Source organism: Rhinatrema bivittatum, chromosome 9, assembly GCF_901001135.1.
Source record: "Rhinatrema bivittatum chromosome 9, aRhiBiv1.1, whole genome shotgun sequence".
Lineage (NCBI taxonomy): Eukaryota > Metazoa > Chordata > Amphibia > Gymnophiona > Rhinatrematidae > Rhinatrema > Rhinatrema bivittatum.
Window position 1 is genome coordinate 1,470,183 of NC_042623.1, and position 21,397 is coordinate 1,491,579.

General features: G+C 46.8%; 1 protein-coding gene across 1 annotated transcript in view; it reads right to left on the bottom strand.

Annotated features, from left to right (window-relative positions):
• The window catches only part of LOC115098991 (hepatocyte growth factor-like), a 141,545-nt gene that overhangs the window by 33,662 nt on the left and 86,486 nt on the right, over nucleotides 1-21,397 (bottom strand). The window contains exons 11-12 of the mRNA XM_029616202.1: nucleotides 17,930-18,026; nucleotides 42-116 (exon numbers count right to left, since the gene is read on the bottom strand). Of these exons, the coding sequence (XP_029472062.1) occupies nucleotides 42-116; nucleotides 17,930-18,026 (172 nt within the window). The remainder of the gene's footprint in view (nucleotides 1-41; nucleotides 117-17,929; nucleotides 18,027-21,397) is intronic.

Here is a 21,397-nt window from a genome sequence, read left to right on the forward strand (position 1 = left end):
AGTGGAAAACAGGGCAAGAGAGTAAATGAAAAGCAGCGTACCGAGAAGGGAAGCATTGACTGGCTGTCAGAATCCAGTTCTCCATTATCAAAGAACCTCCACATCTGTGCCTATTCCTGTGGAAAAAAGACAAGGATGTAGGAATCAGGCCAGCACCAGTGCTACATCTCTCTGTGCTATGCCAGCAGCGCTAACCTATTACTTATGTCATGTATTTATTCCATCTCCCACCCCAAAGAAGATGTACAATTATCAACATAAAAAGCATGCATGTAGCACATTTGAAAAATAAAACAAAACTACTGTTTATCACTTCTATAGCACTACTCCACATATGCAGTATTACACTACAGTATTACTACTACTGTTTATCACTTCTATAGCACTACTCCACATATGCAGCATTACTACTACAATATTATTGTTATTACTACTACAGTATTACTACTACTGTTCATCACTTCTATAGCACTACTCCACATATGCAGCATTACTAATACAGTATTACTACTACTGTTTATCACTTCTATAGCACTACTCCACATATGCAGCATTACTACTACAGTATTACTACTACTGTTTATCACTTTATAGCACTACTCCACATATGCAGTATTACTACTACAGTATTATTGTTATTACCACTACAGTATTACTACTACTGTTCATCACATCTATAGCACTACTCCACATATGCAGTATTACTACTACAGTATTATTGCTATTACTACTACAGTATTACTACTACTGTTCATCACGCACTGAGCTCGCGCTGAGCCGCTCTGCCTTCCCCTGCTCCCTCCCAAGCTGCTCCTAAATCAGAGTGGCCTTGGAGGGAACTTCCCTACCCCCCACCCCACCTTCCCTTCCCTTCCCCTACCTCCCTCGCCCTTTCCCCCTAACTTTTTGATGATTTTTCTTTTGTTACAAAACTTACTTCTGCCCTGGAGCGGAAGTAAGTTGCGCGCACTGGCCAACTGCCGGCGTGCGATCCCCATCACAGCAGCCCTGCTGCGGCCTCTGGCCCCGCCCCTGCCATGCCCCACCCCCGCCCCACCCCTTTTTACAAGCCCCGGGACTTGCACGCGTCCCTGGGATTTATGCGCGTCGCCGGGCCTTTTGAAAATAGGCCCAGTGCACGTATGACCGGTTACACGAGTAAATCTTTGAAATTCCGGCCCTCAGTGTCACAATTAATTTCCATGTGTGTTTATTTTATTTATTTAAATATTTGTGGACAACGTTATTCCTAGTTCTAGGCAGCTAACACCAGAACGTCTATCATAAGAACAGAAGATACGCCATACTGGGTCAGACCAAGGGTACATTAAGTCCAACAGTGTCCAACCAAGTCACAAGTACCTGGCAAGTACCCAAATATTAAATGCATAGATCCCAAACTACTAATTACACTGGTAAACAAAATTTTTGTTTTCTTCAGGCTTTTTGGTGTTCCAAATAGACTTTTTGATGCTGATCACAGACGTTACTTCGAAATCTGTACATCACGTAAGGATTTTGAGAAACGGACAATTTTATGTTACAATAATTGTGAAATTCTAAAACATTATCTCGCGTACATATTTTTTCTTCCTGGACAGTAGTTTTTATGATTTTTAAAATTCATGTCGTATTTTTGATGGCCATAAGCAATGTAACAATGTAACTTTTTTAAAAATACACCAAGAAACTCTGCCTGATCCTGCCAGAACTTGCTCGGGCAAGCCCCAGCTCGGCTGCAAGATTCCAACTTGTTTCCATGACGATGCAGCCTTATGTAAGCAGCAGCAATGAGTAGTCTCCTATGCAACGTCTGTGTGAATAAGCAAATCGTATCACTAAAACTGTTGAGTTTAAAGCTTGTGGATTTAATTTCATATACTTTCTAGGCAACTATAAGGCAGCAGACTATGTCAAATTGGTTCAAATCTGCTTCAGACATACAAATTGATGAAGTGCAACGTCATTGAAGATACATTTTCTTCATTCCCACTTGGACTTCTTCCCAGACAACCTTGGCGTTGTGAGTGATGAACATGGTGAAAGGTTTCATTAAGACATTGTCAAAATGGAGAAACGGTATCAAGGCAAGTGGAACCCCTCCATGCTGGGTGACTATTGTTGGACTCTCATCTGCGAAGCGTCAGAAGTGATTACAAATGAAAATCTGTGGCAAAACATTTTTAGTTTTGTTTTCTGGTGCCAACATTGCCATTATAGCTTATTCTGCTACAGACACGTAACCATGCTTAATGTATATTGCTCTTTTCTGGCAAATGGTACGTGATACAGACATAATAAATGCATATTTGTGTTCAGCTTGTTAAAATCTACTTGTATCACCGAAGGTTGTGGAGGAAACAAAATGTTCCCAGAAATGTCTTTACCAGTGTTATTATTGTTTAATAGCAGTATATGGATTTCTGCCCTAGAAACTTACCCAAACCTTTTTTTAAACTCAGCTACACTTACTGCTGTAACCACATCCTCTGTCAATGAATTCTAGAGCTTAATTATGCATTGAGTGAAAAAGAATTTTCTCTGATTTGTTTTAAATGAACTACTTTCTAACTTTCTGGTGTGCCCCCTAGTCTTTGTATTATATGAAAGAGTAAATAACCAATTCATTTTTACCCGTTCAAGTCCTTTCATGATTTATTATATTCCCCCTCAGCTGTCTCTTCTCCAAGCTGAACAGCCCTAACCTCTTTAGTCTTTCCTCATAGGGGAGCTGTTCCATCCCCTTTATCATTTTGGTCAACCTTCTCTGTACTTTCTCCATCGCAACTATATCATTTTTGAGATGCGGCGACCAGAATTGTACACAGTATTCAAGGTGCGGTCTCACCATGGAGCGATACAGAGGCATTATGACATTTTCCGTTTTATTCACCATTCCCTTCCTAATAATTCCTAACATTCTGTTTGCTTTTTTGATTGCCGCATCAGACTGAGCTGACGATTTCAAGTGATGCCTAGATCACTTTCCTGGGTGGTAGCTCCTAATATGGAACCTAGCATCATGTAACTACAGCAAGGGTTATTTTTCCCTCTATGCATCACCTTGCACTTGTCCACATTAAATTTCATCTGCCATTTGGATGCCCAATCTTCCAGTCTCGCAAGGTCCTCCTGTAATGTATCAATATCCGCTTGTGATTTAACTACTTTGCATAATTTTGTATCATCTGCAAATTTGATCACCTCACTTGTCGTGCCCCTTTCCAGATCATTTATAAATATATTAAAAAAGCACTGGTCCAAGTACATATCCCTGAGGCACTCCACTGTTTACCCTTTTCCACTGAGAAAATTGACCATTTAATCCTACTCTCTGTTTCTTATCTTTTAACCAGTTTGCAATCCCATGACTTTTTAGTCATTCAACACAATGGGGTAGATTTTCAGACGAGCGTGAATAGCCTACTTTTGTTTGCGCTCCAGGCGCAAACAAAAGTACGCTGGATTTTAGTAGATACGCGCGTAGTCGCGCGTATCGGCTAAAATCCTGGATCGGCGCGCGCAAGGCTATCGATTTCGTATAGCCTGCGCGCGCCGAGCCGCGCAGCCTACCCCCGTTCCCTCCTAGGCCGCTCCGAAATCGGAGCGGCCTAGAAGGGAACTTTCCTTTGCCCTCCCCTCACCTTCCCCTCCCTTCCCCTACCTAACCCACCCGCCCGGCCCTGTCTAAACCCCCCCTTACCTTTGTCGGGGGATTTACGCCTCCCGGAGGGAGGCGTAAATCCCCGCGCGCGAGCGGGACTCCTGCGCGCCGGGCCGCGACCTGGGGGCGGGTACGGAGGGCGCGGCCACGCCCCCGGACCGCCCCGGGCCGTAGCCACGCCCCCGTACCCGCCCCCAAAACGCTGCCGACACGCCCCCGCAATGCCGCGCGCTCCGGCCCCGCCCCCCGACACGCCTCCCGACACGCCCACTCCGAAAACCCCGGGACTTACGCGAGTCCCGGGGTTCTGCGCGCGCCGGTGAGCCTATGTAATGGGGTAGATTTTAAAAGAAGCGCGATCAGCCTACTTTTGCTTGCGCATCAGACTCAAGCAAAAGTACGCTGGATTTTAGTAGATACGCGCGGAGCCGCGCGTATCCACTAAAATCCCTGGATCGGCGCGCGCAAGGCTATTGATTTTGTATAGCCGGCGCGCGCCGAGCCGCGCTGCCTAACCCGTTCCCTCCAAGGCCGCTCCGAAATCGGAGCGGCCTCGGAGGGAACTTTCCTTTGCCCTCCCCTCACCTTCCCCTCCCTTCCCCTACCTAACCCACCCGCCCGGCCCTGTCTAAACCCCCCCCTTACCTTTGTCGGGGGGATTTACGCCTCCCGGAGGGAGACGTAAATCCCCGCGCGCCAGCGGACCTCCTGCGCGCCGGGCCGCGACCTGGGGGCGGGTACGGAGGGCGCGGCCACGCCCCCGGACCGCCCCGGGCCGTAGCCACGCCTCCGTACCCGCCCCCAAAACGCTGCCGACACGCCCCCGAAACGCCGCGACGACCGGGCCCGCCCCCGACACGCCCCCCTCCGAAAACCCCGGGACGTACGCGAGTCCCGGGGTCTGCGCGCGCCGGTAGGCCTATGTAAAATAGGCTTACCGGCGCGCAGGGCCCTGCTCGCATAAATCCGCCCGGTTTTGGGTGGATTTACGCGAGCAGGGCTCTGAAAATCCGCCCCAAAATAGGCTCACCGGCGCGCAGGGCCCTGCTCGCGTAAATCCGCCCGGTTTTGGGCGGATTTACGCGAGCAGGGCTCTGAAAATCCGCCCCTATCCCTGTACAATCTGTAAAGCATCAGGCCTAACCTCTTACTTTTGGACCTGTAAAATCCCACCAGCAACGTGGGTGGCTTGCACGATCTCTGTGAATCTGGGATCATTGTTCCTCTTTCCCTTCTCTGTATAGATGCACAAGGGATTCCTGAGAAAGCAAGTCCCAAAGGCAATGCTAAATCCCCTTAGCTTTCAAACTGCCAAGTCGTAGAATTCACTCTCTTTCTCTGTGCTACAGAAGGTCCTGAAATTGACAGCAACTAGCTGCATGTTCTGCTTTCTGACACCCAATATAGGTAGTAAATAGCTTTCTATAAATATCCACAAGCATGTCCTGCAATTTAGCCTTAGATCTTTTGCTCCTGGTAATAGGATTGCAGCTTGAGCTGGACTTCCTGGATCTCTGCACTCTACTAAAGTGCACCCTCCCTCCATGCTCAGGTCTTGATTTTGACCTATCACTGGAGAGTGAATAAATAATTATAATTGCAAAGGTTAAACATCTGAAAGAGGCGTGGAATACGCGTAGCCTTATTATAATTGCAAAGGTTAAACATCTGAAAGAGGGTGGAATACACGTAGCTTTATTATAATTGCAAAGGTTAAACATCTGAAAGAGGGTGGAATACGCGTAGCTTTATTATAATTGCAAAGGTTACACATCTGAAAGAGGCGTGGAATACGCGTAGCCTTATTATAATTGCAAAGGTTACACATCTGAAAGAGGCGTGGAATACGCGTAGCCTTATTATAATTGCAAAGGTTACACATCTGAAAGAGGCGTGGAATACGCGTAGCCTTATTATAATTGCAAAGGTTACATCTGAAAGAGGCGTGGAATACGCATAGCCTTATTATGAAAAAAAAAAAAGGTTTTCAAATGTGTGAACATTATAGTCGCCTAAAATTAATAATCTACAGGAAATGATGAATAGTCATTACTAGCTAGCTAAAATTAAGCCATGCTCCTGGAAGATACCTGTGTGTTCTCGCTTTTCAGATGTTAAATTTTAAATCGAATAATATCTTACCTAGTAAAAATGTAATTGCTTTACAGGACTGGAAAACCAAATCTTGGGGTTTGTCTGGCTAATTTCAAAGTTAGCAGGACAAACCCTCCTTGTTCACATTGGGGTAGATTTTCAAAAAGCGCGAATAGGCCTACTTTTGCTTGCGCATCAGACTCAAGCAAAAGTACGCCTGATTTTAGTAGATACGCGCGGAGCCGCGCGTATCCACTAAAATCCCTGGATCGGCGCGCGCAAGGCTATTGATTTTGTATAGCCGGCGCGCGCCGAGCCGCGCTGCCTACCCCGTTCCCTCCAAGGCCGCTCCGAAATCGGAGCGGCCTCGGAGGGAACTTTCCTTTGCCCTCCCCTCACCTTCCCCTCCCTTCCCCTACCTAACCCACCCGCCCGGCCCTGTCTAAACCCCCCCCTTACCTTTGTCGGGGGATTTTACGCCTCCCGGAGGGAGGCATAAATCCCCGCGCGTCAGCGGGCCTCCTGCGCGCCGGGACGCGACCTGGGGGCGGGTCTGGAGGGCGCGGCCACGCCCCCGGGCCGTAGCCACGCCCCGGAACGCTCCCGACACGCCCCGAAAACGCCGCGCGGTTCGGGCCCGCCCCCCGACATGCCCCCCGACACGCCCCCCTCTGAAAACCCCGGGACTTACGCGAGTCCCGGGGTTCTGCGCGCGCCGGTAGGCCTATGTAAAATAGGCTTCCCGGCGCGCAGGGCCCTGCTCGCGTAAATCCGCCCGGTTTTGGGCGGATTTACGCGAGCAGGGCTCTGAAAATCCGCCCCAATACGCATAAACAGGCATGCAAAATGTATGTGCATATGTTTATAAAATGACTAGAAATAGTATGAGTTTTCATATATTGGAAATATACATGTGCATTTTTGGAGCAGAAATCTGCAGCATCACCTGTCATACAGTTTATAAAACTCCTCATGAGAGGCTTCTAAAAAGACATGGATTAGGAGGTGGATTGCAAACTGATTAAAAGACAGGAAACAGAAAGTAGGATTAAATGGTCTTTTTTGACAGTGGAAAAGGGTAAACAGTGGACTGCCTCAGGGATCTGAATTGGGACCAGTGCTTTTTAATATATTTATAAATGATCTGGAAAGAGGTACGACGAGTGAAGTAATCAAATTTGCAGGTAAACTTAAAGCATGCAATTTTAAAAAAGGTAATTTCTGTGCATAAAATTATGTTTTACTCACAGAGGTCTTTTTGAAAATTATCACGTAAATTGGCACCGTAAAACTAGATTTATACAACAATTCTCAACAAGTTTTGGTGAATGACTGGGAGTAGTAAATGGGTGTCTTTTTATACTACTTTCAACATGAAAGAAAGAACAATAGAAATAATCTTTACATACCTGTAATTTTGTTTTTCTACTATCTGGTTATTTTAGAAAGACAGCACAAGAGACCATACTGGCAGTTTTATTTAAATATTGTATAAATCTAGTTTGGTAACATCAAGCTAGGTGGAGAGAACATTGCACAAATCTCATCTTTGGGTGAGTTTCCTCACACCGAAGGTCATCAAATCTTCACAAGAGAGACCACTGTTCTGTTCATACGTCTCACTTTGAATGTCAAAGTGGGCCCTAACCCCTACACTAATACCTAAACCTCACCTCGAGTTACTAGGTGGGCCTCCTATAGAGATATAAATACCTATCTAGCGTGAAGGTATCAGGGCTAGTCTCTCTCTCTCTCTCTCTCTCACTCACTCATAGCTAGGCTGGCTCTCCAGCAGCTTAAAATGCCTATTACCATAAAACACACCCCTTTTCCTATTGCATGTGATATTTAGTGCATTTTGATAAGTCCAGGCCTATGTTTGTACCTGAGGTAATGGAGGGTAAAGTGACTTGCCCAAGGTCACAAGGAGCGACAGTGGGACTTGATATGATAGAGGTCTATAAAATAATGAATGGAATGCAACAAGTAAACATAAATCGGTTGTTTACTCTTTCAAAAAGTACAAAGACCAGGGGACACACAATGAAGTTACTGGGTAATACATTTAAAACTATTAATAGAAAATTGTTTTACTCAATGCATAATTAAGCTCTGGAATTTGTTGCCAGAGGATGTGGTGAAAGCCATTAGTGTAGCTGGGTTTAAAAACAGTTTGGACATATTCCTGGAGGAAAAGAGCATTAACCATTATTAAGGTGGAATTGCAGAAATCCACTGATTATTCTTGGGAGAAGCAGCTCGGAATCTATCTACCCCTTGGGATTCTGCCTGGCTTGGCCACTGATGGAAACAGGATACTGGGCTCGATGGACCCTTGGTCTGACCCGTATGACAAGTCTTAAATTCTTATATTCCTGTATGGTGATTGTAGGGGGTTGTTGTGACCGTCGCTGCCCGACATCTCCACTCTGCCCACCTTAACTCTTTTGTGACTCCCTCTTTGGTTGATGGAGGTTTGGCTGCCGTGGCGCCATCTTGCCGACCTCCTCCAGCGTCCCCGGGCCGGCTAGATGCTGCCTTCTGCCATTCCTTCCTCTCCCAGTTTAAGCATCCCTGTTTTTTGTAACTGCTTTCTTCCGCACTACAGTTCCAGTTTGTTTTTTCTTTCTATGCACCACTGTTTTAATGTAAACCAGCATGATGTGATTTTATCATGAATGCCGGTATATAAAAACCTTAAATAAATAAATAAATAAAATGTTCTCCTGAAGCCTAAGGGCGCGCGCGCGGCGCAGCCCCGACTCAAGTACCAGCAGTGGTGCGAACCTCAGGGGCGTCCCCCTGAGATGATGTCATCCTCACTGGATACTTAAGGTCTTTGTTTTTGCTAGCTATTCGAGTTAGCAAGGGCTTTCCTCCAGGAATCGCTGCGGATGGGATTCGCTCTCCGCATACCTTGCTACTCTTCCTCCTTGGACTTTACCAGGGGTACCCGCTCCTCGGGGGCCTCGCTCTCTCTTTTGCTTTTCAGGTCGCAGTCTGGAACCGGTACTTGCTCCTCGAGGGCCCACGTTCCCGGACCTGCTATCGAATACTACGTCTGCCAGGAAGTCACCGGTGCCTACAGCACCAGTGAGTTACCATCTCTCTCTCAGAGCTTTCCCTGGAACCAGGTACTCGTTCCTCGAGGGCCTAACTCATTCCAGCCTCTGGGCTGCCTCAAGAGACTATTGTGTGAGTGTTACCATCAAGGTTCTGTTCCTGAACTCTGCATCCCCTGCCTACTCACTATATTTCAGTTTCTCTTCAGCTCAGCCTTCCTGGGATCGCTGTTCCAGTGCCTGAGGGACTACAGCCCAGCCGGGCACTTCCAGCTCACTACTGCCACCTCTGGTGGTTCACTATACAATTTAATAAAAGAACTGGTGTGTGTCTGTCTCCCAACTCTGAGCCTGACCGGTGGCCCCTCTCGGGATCTTCCCCCGGGGGTGTGGTCATCTGCCACCGGCCCAAGGATCCACCCACAATTATCACAAATAATAACAGATTGCTAACTCCATGGATCCAGCACAGCTCAATGCCTTACAGGCCATACCGGGCCTGGCCCTGCACATTTTGGAGCAGCAAGATGCCTTGGAAAAACTTACTTCAGTGTTTCATCAGCTACACACACAGAAGGTTCAAGGCACAGCTTCCAACCATGAAGTTCAGTTACAGGAGGTAACTTTAAAGACTGCTGTACCACTGGCGACTCCAACTCGTTTTTCTGGAGAAATCCAGAAGACCCGGGGTTTTTCAAACCAGTGCTGCATGCATTTTGCCTTACAGCCATCTTTATTTCCTAAGGCTCTCTCCAAGACTCCCTACATCCTTTCATACCTGAATGGTAGGGCTTTGTCTTGTGCATCTACCTTGTGGGAACGCAAGGACCCCATTTTTCAGGACATAGAAGGATTTATGGACTTATTTAAATCCGTTTTCGATGACCCTGCTCGAACTTCTGTCGCCGGTTCTGCTTTGGTTGAATTGAAGAAAGGCAACAGATCATTTGTTGAATTTGCCATAGAGTTTAAAACTCTTGCGGCGGAACTCTGCTGGGACCCCAAGTGTCTCAAGACTCTCTTTTTCAGAGGCCTGGATAACTATTTAAAGGACGAGCTGGCTGCTCGTCAAACACCTGACTCGCTGAACGAATTAGTAGCCTTTGCCACTCAGATTGATCACCAGCTTCGGGACAAGGTGAAGGAACTCCGGCCTAAAGTGTTACCTGGGTTGAAACAGGCTAGTGCTATACCTGCACCTCGGATGATTCCAGTAATCCCTGCTGCTGATAAAGATGAACCGATGCAACTTGGTCATGGATGTTTGACTTCCAAAGAGAGAAGACTTCGGAAGAGGCACGGCCTTTGCATGTACTGTGGTCAGCCCAGCCATGATGTCTCTACATGCTCCATTCGTCCGGGAAACAGACGGGCCTAAGTCCTACAGGAGGGCTGTTCTTAGGCCTCACTACGCCCTCTCCTCCGCTCTTTCTCCCAGTCTCCTTGACCTATGGACCAGTCACTGTTCAGACTTCTGCCCTGGTGGATTCAGGGACAGGAGGCAACTTCATTCTCAGACGTCTAGTGGAATACTTGAGGATTCCCCTCATCAAGTTGAAAGATCCACTACTGTTATCCTCCATTCATGGAGAGCCCTTACTGGGCGACGTGACTTGCCAACCCGAACCAGTTACTCTCTGCACCAGAGCTCTCCATACGGAATCGCTCTCCTTCTTTGTACTGGAAAGGGCCATGCACTCTATTGTCCTGGGGTTACCCTGGTTGCAAGTGCACCAACCCCAATTTGACTGGGCCACCTTGGATCTCTCCCGCTGGGGCCCAGAATGTAACAGGAGGTGTCTTAAGGAAATCTCGCCTATCATTTGCATGCCTACGACTCCAGTGATGCCAGGATTGCCGCCCCAATATGCATCCTTCGGGGATGTATTTTCCAAAGAAGTGGCTGATATTCTTCCTCCACATAGGTCCTATGTGCGATAAGACTGAAGCCCAATCCTGAGCCACCAAAAGGATGGGCGTATCCTCTCTCAGCCATTGAAAATAAAGCAATGTCGGAATACATTGAAGAAAATCTCCAGAAGGGCTTTATCAGACCATCAAAGTCGCCAGCTGGCGCAGGCTTTTTCTTTGTGGGGAAGAAGGATGGTACCCCTACATCCATGTATCGATTACCGAGGTCTAAATGAAATCACGATCAAAGACCGTTACCCCTTGCCGTTAATCTCGGAGTTGTTTGACCAGCTGCAAGGGGCCAAGATATTTTCAAAGCTTGACCTGAAAGGGGCCTACAACCTCATTCACATTCGGAGCGGCAATGAATGGAAAACGACCTTCTACACCGAGACAGCCACTTCGATTATCTAGTAATGCCATTCGGGTTGTGCAATACACCCGCCATTTTCCAAAATATGATGAACGACATCTTGCGGGATCTGCTGTACAAGAATGTTGTGGTCTACCTGGATGACATATGAATCTTCTCCCAGGATTTGGACACCCACATTGCAGATGTCAAGCAAGTACCCCACCGTCTTCGCGAACATTTGCTGTACGCCAAACTCTCTAAGTGTGAATTTCACAAAAACTCTATGCTTTTTCTAGGCTACATAGTGTCGAAAGAAGGCTTCCAAATGGACCCTCACAAACTTGAAAGTATCAAGAATTGGTCCCAACCTACCAGCCTGAAGGCTTTAAGGAGATTCCTGGGGTTCACCAACCATTATCGAAGCTTTATAAAGAACTATTCTTCTTTAACCGTACCCTTGACTGCGATGACTCACAAGGGTGCCAATGCTTCAAAATGGTCAGCAGAGGCCATTTCCGCGTTCGAGAAATTGAAGACTGCTTTCTCCACAGAACTGTGCTTGCAGCATCCAGACCCCAACAAGCCCTTTATCGTCGAAGTTGATGCTTCAGAAGTGGGTGTAGGGGCTGTGTTGAGCCAAACAGGAGACTCAAAAGCCTTACATCCCTGTTCCTTCTCACAAAGATTTTCTCCAGCTGAGAAAAACTATGGGATCAGCGATAAAGAGCTCTTGACAATAAAGCTTGCATTCGAGGAATGGTGGCCTTTGCTCAAAGGCACTCAACATCAAATAACTGTATTCACGGATCATAAAAATCTAGGGTATCTCTGCCACACACAACGTCTGAATTACAGACAGGTCAGATGGTCCTTGTTTTTTAATCGTTTTGATTTTGTGTTGAGGTTCCGCCCTAGAGATAGAAACACCAGAGCAGACACTCTGTCATGCTCTTTTCACTTGGAGGATGTGACTGATGAGCCACAGCACATAAATGACCCGAAGAAGATCCTCTTGGCATCCACTCAGTCTGTACCGCTGATAAAACTATTGTTCCAAAAAGACTCAGGAAGAAAGTGCTCTTCTGGGCACACGATTCCAAGCTGGCTGGCCATCCTGGCCAATGCCATATCCTACTCAAGATACAGAAGCTGTACTGGTGGCCTACCATCAAAAAGGATACCTATTCCTATGTGGCATCCTGCACCAATTGTGCTAAGAACAAACCCGCTTCTGGACAACCATGGGATCAGATGCAACCACTGCCAGTTACGGAATGGCCCTGGTCACACTTCGCTACTGACTTTGTAGTCGATTTACCCACTTCCGGAGGAATGATCACCATCTGGGTGCAGTGGATCGATTTAGCAAGATGGCACACTTCGTGGTGCTCCCTGGCATACCTTCAGCCTTGGAGCTTGCAAAGCTCTTTATAACGCACATATTCCACCTCCACGAACTCCCTTCTCACATCGTATCCAACTGTGGGTCCCAATTCACGGCACGATTCTGGAGGGTCTTGTGCAAATTGTTTGACATCTCTCTAGACTACACCTCAGCCTATCATCTGCAGTCGAATGGCCAGACGGAACGAATGAATCGAACAATGAGGCAGTTTATTCGAGCTTATGTCACATCCCAACAGAATAACTGGGCCGAATTGCTTCCATGGGCTGAATTCGCCATCAACTCTCATCCTGCAACATCTACTGGATTGTCACCTTTTGAAGTGGTTTTTGGACTTTCCCCAACACTGCCACTTCCACTGAAGCTCTCAGTGACGTCCCCAGCAGCTCAATCCACTGCTGATGATATCCATAATCTGTGGGTTCAGACAAAGGACATGCTAATCAAAGTGAGTGAACATGCTAAGAAGTACTATGATGTGCACCATTTGCAAGCTCCAGTCTTCAAGCCAGGAGTCGAGGTCTGGTTGTCAATCAAGCACCTCAGACTTAAACTTCCCTCCTCTCAGTTTGCTCCTCGTTACGTGGGACCATTCCCAGTCCTTCAACGTATATGCAAAGTCACCTACCATCTGAAGCTACCACCTGGTCTCAACATCCATAATGCTTTCCATGTTTTACTTCTGAAACCACTCATACTCAGCGAATTTTCTTCCAAATCTCAGGATCCACCTGTCATCAATGCAGAAGACGACTTAGAGTTCAAAGTCAAAGAGATTCTGGATGTTCGAAAAAGAGGCAATACTTTTGAATATCTTCTCTCCTGGGCAGGTTTCGGCCCTGAAGAAAACTCTTGGGAGCCTCAGACCAATATCGTTGACAAAGAGATGCTTCGTCAGTTTCACATTGCGCATCCTTCCAAACCCAAGCCTGGTACCCGAAGAAGAGATCGCCCTTTGAAGGGGGGTACTGTTGCGACTGTCGCTGCCTGTTTCCACTCCGCCCACCGCCCTCCGCCCTCTGCCCTCCGCCCTCTTTTGCAACTCCCTCTTTGGTTGATGGAAGTTTGGCTGCCAATGTGTCATCTTGTGGACCTCCTCCGGCATCCCCAGACTGGCTAGATGCTGCCTTCCGCCATGTTCTCCTGAATCCTAAGGGTGCACCCACGGCGCGGCCCCAACTCAAGTACCAGCTGTGGCACGAACCTCAGAGGCCCCCCCCTGAGATTATGTCATCCTCACCGGATACTTAAGGTCTTTGTTTTTGCTAGCTATTCGAGTTAGCAAGGGGATTCCTCCAGGTATCACTGCGGATGGGATTCGCTCTCCGCATACCTTGCTACTCTTCCTCCTTGGACTTTACCAGGGGTACCCGCTCCTCGGGGGCCTCGCTCTCTTTTTTGCTTTTCAGGTCGCAGTCTGGAACCAGTACTCGCTCCTCGAGGGCCTATGTTCCCGGACCTGCTACTGAATACTACTTCTGCCAGGAAGTCACCGCTGCCTACAACACTAGTGAGTTACCATCTCTCTCTCAGAGCTTTCCCTGGAACCAGGCACTCGCTCCTTGAGGGCCTACTTCATTCCAGCCTCTGGGCTGCCTCAAGAGACTATTGTGTGAGTGTTACCATCAAGGATCTGTTCCTGAACTCCTCATACTCTGCCTACCCACTATATTCAGTTTCTCTACAGCTCAGCCATCCTGGGATCACTGTTCCAGTGCCTGAGGGACTACAGCCCGGCCGGGCTCTTCCAACTCACTACTGCCATCTCTGGTGGTTCACTATACAGTTTAATAAAAGATCTAGTGTGTGTCTGTCTCCCAACTCTGGGCCTGACCAGTGGCCCCTCTAGGGATCTTCCCCTGGGGGCATGGTCATCTGCCACCGGCCCAAGGATCCACCCACAATTATCACAAATAATAACAGGGGTTCAGTGGTAGGGGTCCCATATTTAGGGGGTTAGTCATGTTAGTGATTCTCAGAGAAGTGAGGGATGTCAAGATGATTCGTTGAAAGGCATAGGGTGCCTAGCGGGGGGAAAGGGTGGGGTTCTGGTCAGAGGGCAGCAATTCATTTAGTGGGTCTTACGGGAAGTGAAGGTGGGGTTTAGAGGAGTGTGCTACCTTCCTCTGCATGTCTTATAGAGCCAATGGTGGAAGAGAACAGACTGGATACTTCATGTCAGAAGGCATGGAGGGGCAGCAGCAAAGTTTCAGCAAGTGATGTTCCAAGAAGTGCGATGGAGGTTCATAGGGCTTGGGAGAGAGACACAATACACAGAGGTTCCTGCAGAAGGTGAAAGCTCAAGGCTTCAGGCAGGTGAGTTGTCTGTGAGAACTCTGGCTGAAGGATCAAAGTGGAAAAGGGACAAGAGGCATAGTTCCTCTTCATCTAGTTCATCTTTAACTTCTTCCTCATCTTCTTCAAAATAGTTCAAAATAGTTCAAATAGTTCAAAATAGTGCAGCTCGCTTATTATCCGGTACCCCCATTCGCAATCATATTACACCTATCTTACATTCCCTTCACTGGTTACCCATAAAATACAGGATAAAATACAAAGTAATCTCAATCATTCATAGTTTAATTTACAACTCTACATCCACTTGGCTTTGCACCTTACTCCGCATTTACAAACCCACCCGACACTTAAGATCACTTACTCAAAATCTCTTAGACATTCCATCACCACGACAGGCTAGATTAGATATCACCAGGAAAAGAGCTTTTTCAGTAGCAGGACCATCTCTCTGGAACTCTTTACCCAACCCACTCCGTTTAATATCAAATCCTCATCATTTCAAAAAGGCTTTAAAAACATTATTTTTTCAACAAGCATTTAACACTCCCACTGAGCATCTCCCCGATCAAAAATGAAACTCCATCCCCTAAATTTCTCTCATCAGATACATATTACCTTAACGTCTCTCCTCTATCATCCCATCTGTGTTCTTTCTAGGACATTACAATTCGATAAGTTGCTACCCCCCCCTCCCCCCCTCCATCCCTTTTACCCTCCCTACTCTTTACCCATGGCATGTTACCATTATTATTATTTTGTTATTTAATAATTTGTTTTAGCTAACATTTATCTAGCTATTTAGTTAAATTTATGTATTTTAAGTTTATTTTAGTTATATTTTATTTTCACTTTATTTTAACATGTTGTAAACCGTTTTGATAAAATTTTATTTTAAAAAGCGGTATATAAATACTTTTAAATAAATAAATAAATAAAATCTTCTTACTTGAGATAGTCTAGTAGGATGGTGTGGAGCGGACGTTCAGGTGGGCCGAGACGAGATATGGGGCACCCAGCATTAGTGGTTTTGTCCGAGCAGTGGGAAGGGGCACCCAGAGGGTTGTGTAAGAAAATTAAGAAACGTTTATACTTTGAAATTTTTAAATTGATGGAAAGAATAAGGGGGAGCAGAAAGGGGAAGAAGAAAGGTAAGAAGAAGGAAAGAAAGGTAGAGTCAAGAAGGTGCTAAGGAAAGTAAATTGGGTGCACTGCTTTCTTAGATGAGCTAGCATGGTGGGTCAGTATAACACTTATTGACAAACACTGATACTTGGGCATTTCTAGAGCCTTAATCGGAGCAGTCTGGGAGGGAACTCATTTTGTATAGGAGCAGCCACTAGTGTGGTACAGATGAGTTTGCCAGAAGGGGATATCAGAAGTACTGGGCAGTGGCATTCTCGCGCTGAGGATGGGTATATTTATATAGATAAGGGGAAGTCTTCTTAGGCAGATAGAAAAAGCAATCAGCGAATGAATCTTTCTTGCAGTGCCTGGGGCGATTCTAGTTAAAACTGGGTGTGTCTGGGTTGTGGGCCACTTATTCATGCATTGGGCACACAGGAGGGCCATGGGACATCCTTATGGTGATCACTTGGAATTGGCGGCATTCAACAAGCTCTGATTGCGCTGTTAAGGATGCGATGTTCACCTAAGGCTATTGTTTTTCGTTTGGCGATAATTTGGGTGAATGAGCGTGCCATGATTTTATATTGGTGGCCTAGAAGTACATGGAAAGTCTGATGAATTTGATATCCAGTTCCAGATTCATATGGTCAGACATTCTGGTCCAACCCAAGTTTATTGATCAGCCTTTGTGGAGGATCAACAGGCAAGTTGGTAATTGGCTGGTACTGCAAGGGGTTTTTAAGCTGCAGCACGAGGGAGTGTTTGATAGATGCCCAGGCCTTCATTGGCCAGAAGGAGTGCACTTAACAATTCTTTGCAGGAGGCATTGGATGTGTTGTTAAATGTTAATTTGTAGGCCACAGTGGTGGTTGAGGACTGGCTATTGCTTGTCCTCATCTGTGGTGGTTAACCTGAGCCTAAGTTATATACATTTTGATATGGTTGTGTGTGACGATGTGTGTACGACATGATGGGCATGCATAGTTGAGGGAGGGGGGCTGCTACACAATGCACTGGATGGTTAACTAGATTGTCACAGGAGCCCTAGTCCTTCCTTGCTGGGGTCTGGCAGGGAGCACTGGATGGATGGTGATGACCACCGGCAGGGGGCCGGAGTTGGTGGACTGAGGCAGTGCATCACTCGGGCATGACAGTGAGTTGCTTTGATTTCACTGATGGTTTGGGGGGAGTCAGATGCTTTGATGTACTGTTTTGCTCGTGTTATTGTTGTAGATAAACTGTGGCCTTTGTTAATACTGCATGTGTGTTTGAGTATTTTTTGTACAGGGTGCCTGGGAGGAATGCTGAGAGCACTGCATGCCGATGTTAACATCCCAGGTGCCAGTCACAGAGTGTGACCACCTCCAAGGTCTTTCTCTGTCCTGATGCAGGGCGACCAGTTTTACCTTCCTTTTCTGCACTCCACTAAGTTGGGTAGACGAGCAAACAAGATCCCCTCTTAGTTTTCTCATGTCTAACCACAAACATCTGTAATAATCATAACAACATGATTTTTGGCCAAATCCAGTTTGTTGTGTCCCACATGTAGCCTGCCAGACAGACCTGCGTACACAACTTTGGTCTTAACAATGCAAATAATTATATTCTCATGCAATAGTCGAAAAAATCAGAGCCAGAAATGTATAGGATGACATGTTCATTCTTATTACTCATAATGAACCAGCGAAAACATCTTGTGCTACAAGTCTTCAATATTTTTAAACACTTGATTACATTAAATGAAGCCTCAGAGGTGTGGATTGCATACAGATGCCTCCAATTTCAGCACTGCGAATGGATTAATGACAAATAACCTGGAAAGCAGGCGGCATGTGATTGTGTTCACACAGAAAGGCCAGAAGTAATGAGGATGAAACCAGTGTCAGTGATACACAGGGCAGAGACTGGGGGGCGGGGACGGTGAAACGCTCGCTCTGTAAATGCTGCCACTGAAAATCTATTCTTAGCTCAGCATGAATTCATGAAAAAGCTTGTGGATTCACGGTTTTTGTTACCTGTATCTTAGGCTGACCATCCAGACTTCACTGGTTTGGGTTGGGATGCCATTCACAACTCTCAGGTGTTTTGATGATGCACAGGAATGGACAGAATCTGAGAACAGATCAAATCATCACATTTTACTAAAGAGAATTAGTTACAAGGAGACTATATATTCCAAAGCTGAGAACAGAAAGTTACCTTACAGGTAATGGGGGATTCTTCTTCAAAGTGTAAAGAGATTTAGACATTTATGGTAGAGCAAAATGCTCATTTTGAAGTGATTTTTCCAAACATTTACTCAGGGAAAAATCCTTTTGTTCATCCCCTTAAACTCCCCAGGGAAGTAAATCCAGATCCGCACACACTACATGAACAGGAGAGTTTTTAAGGAGTCCACCTTGGGTACTTTATTGCTGGACCTCATACCTAATATTTGAGTAGAAAGAGCACACATTTCCATGGGCATAAAGGATTTGGGTCCTTTAAGGTGTGTACATAAGGAAACATTTCATTGTGTTTACTTTTTTAAAAAGTTGTTTCATTGCTGTGTTTTATCATGCACTGAAATACAAAAATGTTAGAAAAGAAAATGGGGTTTTTTTTGTGTTCAGATAGGTGGCTTCCATGATTAAATATTAAAGCCCTTGCACCTGCTTGTTCTGCAGGCAAATGCACAGATATAAACCTTCAATATACCTGCATTGTTTTCCAAATCCCCCACCGGCAACTGCTCTCCTCAACCCAGAATAAGTGGGATAACTCTGCAAAAGACACTGGCACATGTATGGGGTGGCAGGGGTCCCTGTGGAGCTGAAAGGGAAACCCCCTTTAATAATTGGCCTGGTGCATACTCTGTGGCTACCAATTACTGTGGCGCTTAGAAAATGAAGTCCCACGAGCCTTTCCTCCTTCCCTGCACACTGTCAAACATGAATGCTTTTACTTCTGCTTGGCTGCGGAGTGCAGACGTTTTCTACACGTTTTTTTCGGGTTTACAAGTAAACATTTTGAAAATAGCCCTGATGGTATCTACTATGAGCTAACACACAGGACAAGGAAGATCAGTCTAGCAGAAATAAGTGTAATAAGTTATCAAAGGCATTACATTCTGGAGACCACTGTGAAGGGTTGGCTCCCTTCTTCGTCATGGCAGTAAGTGGAGCAGTCAAGGTAGAGAACTGTTGGATGAATGTGCGATAATAATTAGTGAAGCCGAAGAAGCGGCGGAGTGTTTGAGACCAGTGGGTTGAGGCCAGTCCTGTATACTTTTGGTCTTTTGTGGATCCATCTGGAAACCCCTACTGGACACCATGTAGCCCAAAAAGGGAACAGACTAGAGTTGTGAATCGGAACCGGAATCAGTTTGGATTCCGGTTCCGATTCACATCGTGTTTTTTTTTTTCATCGGGCCTGATCGCGGTTTTGTTTATCGGCTGCGCCCGAGCCAATAAACAAAAAACCCACCCTGACCCTTTAAAACTAATACCTTAGCTTCCCCCACCCTCCCGACTCCCCCCCAACAACTTTTTACAGGTACCTGGTGGTCCAATGGGGGTCCCTGGAGCGATCTCCCGCTCCCGGGCCGTCGGCTGCCACTAATCAAAATGGCGCCGATGGCCCTTTGCCCTTATCATGTGACAGGGTATCCGTGCCATTGGCCGGACCCTGTCATATGGTAGGAGCACTAGATAGCCCGCGCCATCTTGTGCTCCTACCATGTGACAGGGGCTGACCAATGGAACCGGTAGCCCCTGTGACATAGTAAAGGCAAAGGCTATCAGTACCATTTTGATTACTGACAGCCGATGGCCCGAGTGCAGGAGATCGCTCCAGGGACCCCCATTGGACCACCAGGGGCTTTTGGCAAGTCTTGGGGGACCCTCCTGACCCCCACAAGACTTGCCAAAAGTTCAGCGGGGATCCGGGAGCACTCGCCCCTGACCATTTCAGTAGCCTCCCTCTGGCCCTACTCCATCCTGTTTATATCCTTTTGAAGGTGCAGTCTCCAGAATTGTACTCAGTAATCCCAGTGAGGTCTCACCAGGGAGCTATACAGGGGCAGCATCACCTCCCTTTTTCTGCTGACCCTTCCTCTTTCGGAGTGGCCTCGGAGGGAATGGGCAGCGCGCGCAGGGCTCGGCACGCTCAAGTTGCACAAATGTGCACCTCCTTGCGGGTGCCAACCCCGGATTTTATAAGATACGCGCGGCTACGTGCGTATCTTATAAAATCCGGAGTACTTTTGTTTGTGCCTGATGCGTGAACAAAAGTACGCGTGCGCGCTCTCTTTTAAAATGTACCCCAAAGTGAACTTAATAGCAGGTAATGGACTTCTCCTCCAAGAACTTATCCAATCCTTTTTTAAACACAGCTATACTAACTGCACTAACCACATCCTCTGGCAACAAATTCCAGAGTTTAATTGTGCATTGAGTAAAAAAGAACTTTTTAGCTCAGGTGAGTTTTTAGTTACAGGCACTTGGACTACTTTTCTTATTATTGGTCCCGGGAGCGATCTCCCATTCTCGGGCCATCGGCTGCCACTCATAAAGATGGTGCCGATGGCCCTTTGCCCTTACCATGTGACAGGGTATCTGTGCCATTGGCCGGCCCCTGTCACATGGTAGGAGCACTGGATGGCCGGCGCCAAATAACACCATTCGGCGGCCATCTTTACGGTGGCGGCGGCCATCTTGAAAGATGGCGCCGGCCAGCCAGTTCTCGGGCCATGTGACAGGGGCCGGCCAATGGCACGGATACCCTGTCACATGGTAAGGGCAAAGGGCCATCAGCACCATTTTTATGAGTGGCAGCCGATGGCCAGAGAATGGGAGATTGCTCCCGGGACCACCACTGGACCACCAAGCAATTTAAAAATGTTTTGGGGGGATCGGGAGGATGGGGGAAGCTAAGGGGTCATTTTTAAAGGGTCAGGTGGGTTGTTTTTTTTATCGGGCCATTGGCGCCATTTTTGAGTGGCAGCCAAAATGGCGCCGATGGCCCGAGAGTGGGAGATCAGGCCCCGCACCCCCACTGGACCACCAGGTACTCGTAAAAAGTTGGGGGGGGGGGTTTGGGAGGGGGGAAGGTAAGGGATTAGTTTTATAGGGTCGGGGTGCGTTTAGGGGTTGTTTTGGTGTGCCGGTTTCCCGCCCTCCCTCCAAATAACTCCCGTTAATGGACACTAATGGGAGTAACGATTTTTAACGATAAATTGGGAACATTTCTATTGTGTCACACACTCTAACGATTTTTGACAATTTAAAAAATATCGGACGATTTTTTTAAATCGTCAAAAAATGATTCACATCCCTAATACAGAGCACATGGATGTTTTACTGCATTAAAAAGAAACGTTCCTCTGGGCCTGGCTAATGTTGCATGTGGAATACTGAGCGCAATCATGTTTGCATTAAAAAGAGGTTTTCCTGTGGGCGTGGTTAAGATTACATGTGGAAACTAAAGACCATGCATGTTTGCAT